The sequence below is a fragment of the Symsagittifera roscoffensis genome, chromosome 5, assembly GCF_963678635.1.
Source record: "Symsagittifera roscoffensis chromosome 5, txSymRosc1.1, whole genome shotgun sequence".
In the NCBI taxonomy this organism is placed as follows: domain Eukaryota; kingdom Metazoa; phylum Xenacoelomorpha; order Acoela; family Convolutidae; genus Symsagittifera; species Symsagittifera roscoffensis.
This window is the reverse complement of record NC_087066.1, coordinates 36,267,090-36,276,204: the sequence shown is the minus strand read 5'-3', so window position 1 is coordinate 36,276,204 and position 9,115 is coordinate 36,267,090. Positions and strand designations below refer to the sequence as shown.

The 9,115-nt window shown below is 35.1% G+C and overlaps 2 protein-coding genes across 2 annotated transcripts in view; both read left to right on the top strand.

The window, feature by feature from the left end:
• The window catches only part of LOC134846715 (uncharacterized), a 413,719-nt gene that overhangs the window by 288,588 nt on the left and 116,016 nt on the right, over nt 1-9,115 (top strand). The gene's annotated exons all lie outside the window — the stretch shown is intronic.
• On the top strand, nt 174-7,805 carry LOC134846368 (uncharacterized). The gene is made up of 3 exons (XM_063863688.1): nt 174-390; nt 6,937-7,124; nt 7,368-7,805. Exons 1-3 carry the CDS (start codon nt 288-290, stop codon nt 7,722-7,724), a joined length of 648 nt encoding a protein of 215 aa, XP_063719758.1. The 5' UTR covers nt 174-287; the 3' UTR covers nt 7,725-7,805.

Here is a 9,115-nt window from a genome sequence, read left to right as displayed (position 1 = left end):
TGGTGAGTTTAGGTACTTCATCATTTAAATTTTAAAATCTAAAGTCAATCCTTATTCGGGTCAGATATGCTCGACTTATACATTCTTCTTGTTGAATTTTCGATTAAAGCTTAAGTAAATTAAAATGACCATCAAACGTCGGATTTTCAATCAGAGAGCAAGTAAATTGTTAGTCGTCAACTATATCCAAATAACAAAGACAGAGAGTTCATGATTCATAAACAAGCTTAGTTGCTGACATAATTATATTGGTATACAATTTCACAAGTATTGCAAATCCATATCTGATGACTGCAACTGGAGACAGCTCCCCACCCAAAACGATACAGATCAAAGTGGTGGGAGATGCATGTGCGGGGAAGACGTCACTCATCCATAGATATGTCACAGGTAGCCAACAAAACTCAAATTGCTCATTATTGCTCAATTATTTTTCAAAAGATTGATTCATCGCCCAAAACCCATGTTGACTCGATTTTTCCTACCCCTGAAAGCCAGGAGGAACTTCGTCTTCGGGTGTTGAATAGTTTTGTATCCACAGAAAACCAGTTATCACAAATAATTATCAGAATGCAGCAAAACTAGTTTTTACGCTTTCTCGGCAATAAAAAAACTCAAAAAGTTCTTAATCTGCAAGATTATTTTTTCGATTTTTTTTCAAGTTTCGTTGTTTTTTGTATTTTCCGAATGCAAAAGTAGTATTATATCACTGATTTAGTAATGTTCTAAGCTTTCTTCTAATTCCTCTCATCCGACGGCGCATCAAAAAAACTGAAACTTGGAATAAACAAATACTTTATTCGTTTTTCATTAATTAGGTCGGAACTTGCTGTGTTGGTCGGAGCAACCGACTAATCTTGTTAGTAAAGATTCGTTTTCAAAAGCAGAAACGAGACAATTAATACTGAATTTCCGACCACAGTTCTAATTTCTGAAAACAATTAAACGGCACTGGCCACTGCAAGTACCAAACTGTTTCCAGCACAACTTTTCAAAATAGGTATTGCTATCATTTGATGCAGGGCTTTAATCACTCGGGTAAACCAAATAATAAAGTATTTTCTGAAATAAATTTAACAAAAAATGCGTAAGCGGTCATTAGTAATTTAGTGCATAGCACATGTGATACAAACTTGGACAAAAAATCACCTTTTTAATGATCTTTTTGACTCGATTTGATGACTCAATCAAAAAATTGCTGGGTCAGCTCGTAATCAAATTAAATCAAATCAAAATTAACTTCTTTATTTGGTTGAAAAAAGCTCAACATAATTCATTTCAAAAATTGCATAAACTAATTATTCTTAGTCTGAATTGTTCAAAATTTTTCAAATTGGCCTAATTGATAAGTTTAGGTCCTTTTAGATATCAGAAAAAAAATATTGAATTTAAGTTTTGAAAGCAGAGGTTACATTGAAATTAGAGAAACTTATTTTGAAAACAAAGCCTATAAAAACCTTCAACTTTTTAAAAATTTACACCAATTTTCCGAACCGCAAAAAGGAACATGAAAAAAATCTGAACAAAGAAACTTCAAGCTTTTTGGCCGTTTTTTTTGAAATTGCTGGTCGCGCTTAATTTCATAGTTGTTTCAAACGTTGCGCGCGATATTCGCAACTGTTTCACATTTATTTTCTACAGCTATAGTTTTTGGGTTTTGAATTTGAAAATTAAATGCGAAGCTAAATTCCAAAAAGTTTCAAAAAAGAATACCAACAAAAAATTCTCATAAATTTTTTTTTGCCGAATGAAATGATTTTTACTAGTTATTTTGATAGATTTTTAAATTAAAATGTGTGTCTCGGGGTATAAAAAAGGAAATTTTACTCGAGCTGTTTTTGATGCTCCCATCACTGAAAGTGGGGAAGAAACTTGTGTGCGTTTATGTTTTAGTTTCTTTGTTTTTTTTGCAAAACCAGGTACAACAATCGATAATCAAAATGAGTCGATTGTAAATCACATAAAACCCTTCTCTGTCCTAAACTGATCGACTTTTATTAATTTTGAAAAATGTTCACATTGTGACATAAACCCGTTTGAAATTTTGCTTTTCAAAAATAATTTGAAGCTATTTTTGGATATTATCTAGGCTGCTATATATGTTTCGTTTTGTTGCTGTAAGCCCACCTCGTACAGAAAACGACACGAAACTGGAAAAAATGGAAAAGTTTTTTCTGCAAAATTTGGTCATTAATTTGGACGTATTTTTCTGTGCTACTTGCACAGCAACCGTGTAATCTTGTTTTTCGAGTAATGGTTTGTTTTATCTGTTTCTCGCTTGCAAAATGTTTTCTCTAAGATTTTTTTAAATGACATTTGAAAAGGCTGGTAACCAACTGAATGTTTTTTTTAAATTAGCATGATGTAACCTCATTAAATAACAAACCGAAGTTCTTCTATATAAAAAGGAGCTACTCTGGTGAGTTTTCTGAGCTCTATTGAGGACACTTGAGAAAAAGCTGGAAATTGAGCGTGTTGCTCAAAATAAACCAGTTTAGTTTTGGTTCAGAAAAAGGCTCAAATTTTGAGAATAACTGGTCCAAGCAGTTTTTTGGATATTTTAACAGCCACGATCGTGAAAGGCGGCACTATGAGTCATTGCTAAGAGAAATCGTCAAATTAGTTACAAATTTTTAAAAAGAAATTTTCTGGTTAAATTTGAAAAAGATGAAAAATGTTACACGGCCCGCAACTTTGTTCCACTTGCTGGCTAAATGTATCAAAACAACCAAGACTCGAGTAGGCAAACCATGAATGTCGTTGAGCCTACTGTCGGTGACCTCTCATTAAGTGTTTTTAAGTTTAGAAGCGTTTTGAACTTAAAATATATAAAAAGTACTGAGACGCCTTTGCTGCCAGTCTAATCTAAGCAAAGAAATTTAGTTAGCAATCATAAGTTGAACAAGAAACAAAGCAGTTGAACAAAAAAAATTGCGTCTATAGCAGTCATTTGTTGAATGTTAAGCGATGAGTTTGAAAAACAAATTTTTGCTTTAATTTTTGTTTCATTTGACAAGCTGGTCTACAGTATCCGGCATATACAAACCCAGCTCCAATTGTTTCACACTAGTTGTTCCGACTTTCGATACGAAAGTAACGGAATATTTGTGCTCGGGGTGGGTTTTTTTTTTCTTCAGACAAATTTTTCTCTGACTAGAATTCATACTTTTTAACTAGAATTTTTTTATATCAAAAAAACAAAATTTATCTCCAATAGAAAATCTGAAATCGTAGCCCTGTGTAGCTTTTAGAATTTCAGCTGCCGTTGAAAAACACTTGAAAGCTTTGTTCAAAAATTGATAAACTAATCGGAATAAAATTTACTTTTTTCTTTTTTTTGTATCTCCAAACACGCTCTGTAAAAAACGAAGTGATATGATTAGAGTCTGGTAACGTATAATTTAGAGCAAAATGCTCTCCTCAAATCAGTATGAAACCATTTCTGAGCCGGATTAAATCGCCGTTTACGTTTTAATACTACGAAATGTGTAGAGCGGTATTTATCCCAAATTCATAATAATGATTATTTTTAAACACCCATAACTATATGAAAAAATGAAATATATTTGTTCCGACTTTCGATACGAAAGTAACGGAATATTTGTGCTCGGGGTGGGTTTTTTTTTTCTTCAGACAAATTTCGACTTTTTAACTAGCCATTTTTGACGGAATTTTTTTATATCATTCGAAAGCCATTGTTGTCTTGAGCTCAAATTTGAAAAGATATTTTACCTGTGATCATTTTTCGTAAAGTTATGAGGGTTTAAAGATTGCCATTTTGGCCAATTTGGGACAAATAACGCGCGATCTATTTCGCGCTATTAACGCGTAAGCGGAGAGTTAATCCGTCTTAGAAATCGTTCCAAATTGGTTTAACGAAGCTTATTTGCCATAATTGATTTGTTACAAGTAGCGAAATCTATACTTTTGTATTTTATATGGCGTGTGGGGGGATGATTTTTATTTAAAAAAACTTCAAATTTTTGAAAAAAAAAATTTTCATTTTGTTTTATTACTTTTAATTTTTTAATGATATTACTGCTCCATAGACCTTAATGGGCAGTCGGAACATTCAGGGCTTCGCCCTGATACGAGCAGTCTTGTTGTTTTTAATGAGGTTTTAGTGTTTTTTAAGGATTTACATAATTAATCGAACTATCTAGCAAATCGAACTATGTGTCGCATCCTGCAACCACGAGCGTTTGGTCTCAATACCAACCCATGGCTGGGTGACAGTTTGTAACAAGCGATGACTCGTAGCAGGCGACACTGACATGACTCCGTAGTGCCTGAATACGCGGTTGTCTAAATACAGACCGCACTCCGGGGGAAGGAAGTAGACTGGCGTTTTGTGCCAGAAATTAGACCACCTCATATCTTTTCACAATATTCCAGCATGATTTAAAAGCTCCATCAGCATGCCAAGTTGTGTTACTCTCCGACACATCTAATTTTTCTTCTGTGGAAAGAATCAACATACGATCAGCATCATCAGGCCTTGAGTCATGGACTAGAAAAAGTATCCCCTGACTGAAAAAATCATCTGAAAAGGTATCGCAATGTCTTTTGGAGTAGCTGGCGCTGAATCGATGAATCTTTGTCGCTAAACCTTACTGGCTTTTTATCCATATTTTGATAAATTCGCAACCGTCTCCTTTGAAACGTTCCCAGTAAACTCTGCACAAATGGCTCCTGGGGATTACAAAATGTCTTTGGTTTTCTCTTTGCTAGCATGTTTCGTACTTAAAAACTGTTTTCAGCATTTGGGTTAAGCTTCGAATACCCCCAGAAAAGAACCGGCTCGCTTAGAAAAAATTTGCTTAACCGTAGTTTCGCTTTAGCAGAAAAAAATCCCCTATACCTCACAGAAAGGCACGTCCTCTTTTCATGCTTGTTTTAGCTCTATTCAATCCCAAGTTGAACTTTTTTTCATTCCGGTACATGAACATGTAAGTATCAAACGCTTACGAATTGATTTTTGGCTCATGTGGAATGTTTTCGTGGCCATGTTTTTTCTTTTCACTAAGAAGTGAGTCATCGAAAAATTAAATGAACAATTTGCAGGGACGTTAAAAGCATCGCCAAGTTGTCTGGTCATTAACATCGCTATGTCGAACTTGGTATTCTTTTTCTCCTTCCTGGAGACATTGCTGATAGCCGCGTTCGCTGATGGTGTAATCTAGAGGCCTTGAAGGGCGAGTAATATGTATCAACTGTGTAGATAACCGATTGAAATTCAATTAAAATAAAAGTAGAATGGTCACAATCAATGTAAGCAAACCCATGCTTTTAACTTTTAAGTTAGTGTTTTTATGATAGCCAAAATGGGCTCTTTTTCCTTTTCCCCCCACCTCACACGACCTTCAATGAATTAGTGTAACTAGTGATTTTACGAGGTTGAGTATGAAGACCAAATATGTTTGTTGTGGCCTTATTATTCTGTATGTAAATTTTCATAGCAATCGGAAAATGTAGTCAACAAATTTACAGGTGAAAATTTGCAGGTGGGGGGAAAAAGGAAAAAAAGCCCCAAAATGAAGTCAATACAAAACGTTGATAAACCGAGGTTTAATTAAGGTATTACGTAAAGTTAAATTTTTGAAGGTACGTATTTCATCCAGCATCACCATAACAAATTCAAAAATTAACCAGCACGTTTTGCTAGCTTTAGCTGAGGCCATAGTTGGCTTATCGGAAATTCTGGTTGACTTAGTTTTTTTCATCATTTTTCATTTTTTTCGATTTATGTTTTTTATGTCTGTGTTGAATCGGAAGTTATGCTTAGCTGATCCTCGCCTCTGTATCTTGAAATTCCATTTGACCAGCCGTGTTTGTTTATAATTTTTTGTAAAACCCAGGCAGTTGAAGTTGTTGTTATAAAGAGAAGAGAGAGAGGTTTCAGGGGTAAACTGGTTAACCTAAATAAGTTTTTAAAAAATGTGTTTTAGTGCAAAACATAGCGGAAAAGGATCAAGTTTTTTATCCCATTTTCAAATCAATTTCTCAAACTACGCTGAGAATTGAAACCAATGTTTCAAACCGACTTCAAACCGGTTTTTGAAGCTTTTTTGAACTAATTTTCACAAATATGGATAGAATCAGAAGTAAAGGGTTGCTATATGATATACCATACAAATCCATCTAACCTTTGAAAAACACATTTCAAATTAAAATTTCATCTCATTTTTACAGTCAGAATTGAATGTTAGTAATTTTTTGCCTAAAACAAGGAACTTAAGTAGACGTTATATTGTCAAACACTCATTGCAAAAAAGTCAAAAAAGGAAGACATTTTTCCAATACTTGTTTCTCAGTTAATTTGGTAGGGCAACAATTCGTGACGGGCGACAATTCGTAACAAGCGACGATTCGTAATAGGCGAAAATTCGTAACAAGGCATTGGCAATTAGAAAACGTTTTCTCCGCTTCGCTCCCCTGCGCTTACATCCGGCACGAGAGGAATACTGCGCGTGAATCAGTGTTACCCGCTTAATCTACTGTCACGAATTGTCGCCTGTTACGGATTGTCGTCTCTCACGAATTGTCGACTCACTAGTTAAATCAAACTAAGCTCACTGTAACTCTAGTTCTTTTTCTAGAATGTGTACATAAAGTTTTTTTCCGCAAGTCAATTTGAGAATCAGCGAAAAAGTTGAAGTGGATGTTGAAGTGGATGATAGGGAAGGAAAAGTAGAACACAGGAAAAGTAAAGAAAACAGAAGTGAACTCACAAGCTCCCAAGTGAACTCCCCTGTGTACTCACAAGCTCATTGGTCTCTTTTCTTCCTTTAATAGCATCAAAGCTGCTCGAAAAGCAACATTTACAAAAATGTTTTTTAAGATCGAATTTCAATGATCGGGTTTTTCTTATAAAATAAGCTTTTAGACAGTGAAGGCAACTCATTTTGAATGCCTTATCTGTTTTTCGTTTCTCAGGTGAATTCAGCGAATTAGTGAAAGCGACAGTGGGAGCTGAGTTTCACACATCTAGTGCCAAAATGGATGGGGTGGAGTACCCGATCCAGATCTGGGATATCGCCGGCAGCTACCGCACTCACCAGAACGTAACAACTCAGTTTTTCAGGCGCAGTGACGCCGTCATGATATGCTGCAACGCGTCTCAGGTGAGCGAAAAGGTCATTCAATCATTTACGATTGTGAAATTAATTTGCGGCATGCTATTCAAAACTCATTGAACAGATTAGTTATCACTAAACTTAATGAAGCTACAGCTGTCATCGAAGTAGCTTTGACACGTGTAGTCAATTTACTAGTCAGCATATGAAGGATAAACCGAAGTTTTAGTTTCAAGCGCTCAATTAATTTCAAAAATCTGCTTAAAAAATGACGGCCTCAGGTTATTTTAGGAGGACTACTTTCACAACGTAGTGGATTGGAGAAACATGGTGACAGACTTCGCGGGTCCAGATGTCCCCTGTGTACTCACAATGACCCAAATTGACAGATATGTCCCCGAGAGGAACTGGCAGGCAGAGTTCCAGGGAATCGCCCCTTTTGACGGCTTCTACCAGACGTCGGCAAAAGACGACGTCGGCGTAACGGAAGCTTTCCGAGAGCTGATCAGAATGTCATTCACGTTTGTCACGACACGGAAGCCGACTTTCAGCAGAACTAGTGCGACAACTTCAAATACAATTACAGAAAGCATCGACATTAAATCTCTAAGGGAAAACAATAAGAAACCATGTTGTAAAAAGCAATAAAAGTGAAAAGTTATAGTTTCATCAACGTTTTGTTTGGAAAAAAAAACAAAATTTATCTCCAATAGAAAATCTGAAATCGTAGCCCTGTGTAGCTTTTAGAATTTCAGCTGCCGTTGAAAAACACTTGAAAGCTTTGTTCAAAAATTGATAAACTAATCGGAATAAAATTTACTTTTTTCTTTTTTTTGTATCTCCAAACACGCTCTGTAAAAAACGAAGTGATATGATTAGAGTCTGGTAACGTATAATTTAGAGCAAAATGCTCTCCTCAAATCAGTATGAAACCATTTCTGAGCCGGATTAAATCGCCGTTTACGTTTTAATACTACGAAATGTGTAGAGCGGTATTTATCCCAAATTCATAATAATGATTATTTTTAAACACCCATAACTATATGAAAAAATGAAATATATTTGTTCCGACTTTCGATACGAAAGTAACGGAATATTTGTGCTCGGGGTGGGTTTTTTTTTTTCTTCAGACAAATTTCGACTTTTTAACTAGCCATTTTTGACGGAATTTTTTTATATCATTGGAAAGCCATTGTTGTCTTGAGCTCAAATTTGAAAAGATATTTTACCTGTGATCATTTTTCGTAAAGTTATGAGGGTTTAAAGATTGCCATTTTGGCCAATTTGGGACAATTAACGCGCGATATATTTCGCGCTATTAACGCGTAATCGGAGAGTTAATCCGTCTTAGAAATCGTTCCAAATTGGTTGAAAGAAGCTTATTTGCCATAATTGATTTGCATCAAGGAGCGAAATCTATATTTTTGTACTTTATATGGCGTGTGGGGGATGATTTTCATAAAAAATTTCAAATTTTAGAAAAAAAAATTTCATTTTATTTTATTACGTTTAATTTTTTAATGTTATTACTGCTCCATAAACCTTAAAAGGCAGTCGGAACATTCAGGGCTTCGCCCTGATACGAGCAGTCTTGTTTAATTTTGTGCTCAGATCATCAATAGATTTCAGACAATTTAAAATAGTCAAAACAGCTAGTTAAGAAGTCGGTATTGTTTTACCTTTTAAGACAAAATTTAAAAGTCCAAGCCCGGTGAAAAAATTCACCTGAGCACAAGTATTCGGTCTCAAAAGTCAGAACAACATCCTGCTGTAATCTATGAATTCAGAAGAACCGAAAGACGACTCACAGAAAAATGCATAGTTATAAATCTCTCTTGTGTTATCTTTGTGAGGAATCGTTTGCTGTTATTCTCCTCCTAATTGGCCGCACCAAATAAAAGTTTTTTTTTGTATTCTGACGAATACCCATCGTGTGCGGAATATCGTCTAAAATATTTCCCCTAAAATCAATCTTAATATAACTTTCTACTGAACTGAAATTGGAATAAATCTTGAGCTTCATATCCTTAGCACTTGTT

Bases quoted from the DNA above. Each gene is read 5' to 3' on its own strand.
- LOC134846368 (XM_063863688.1), top strand. From the start codon at position 288: ATGACTGCAACTGGAGACAGCTCCCCACCCAAAACGATACAGATCAAA. The intron at 391-6,936 runs GTAGCCAACAAA...TTCGTTTCTCAG, and splicing joins CATCCATAGATATGTCACAG to GTGAATTCAGCGAATTAGTG. The intron at 7,125-7,367 runs GTGAGCGAAAAG...AGGTTATTTTAG, and splicing joins TATGCTGCAACGCGTCTCAG to GAGGACTACTTTCACAACGT.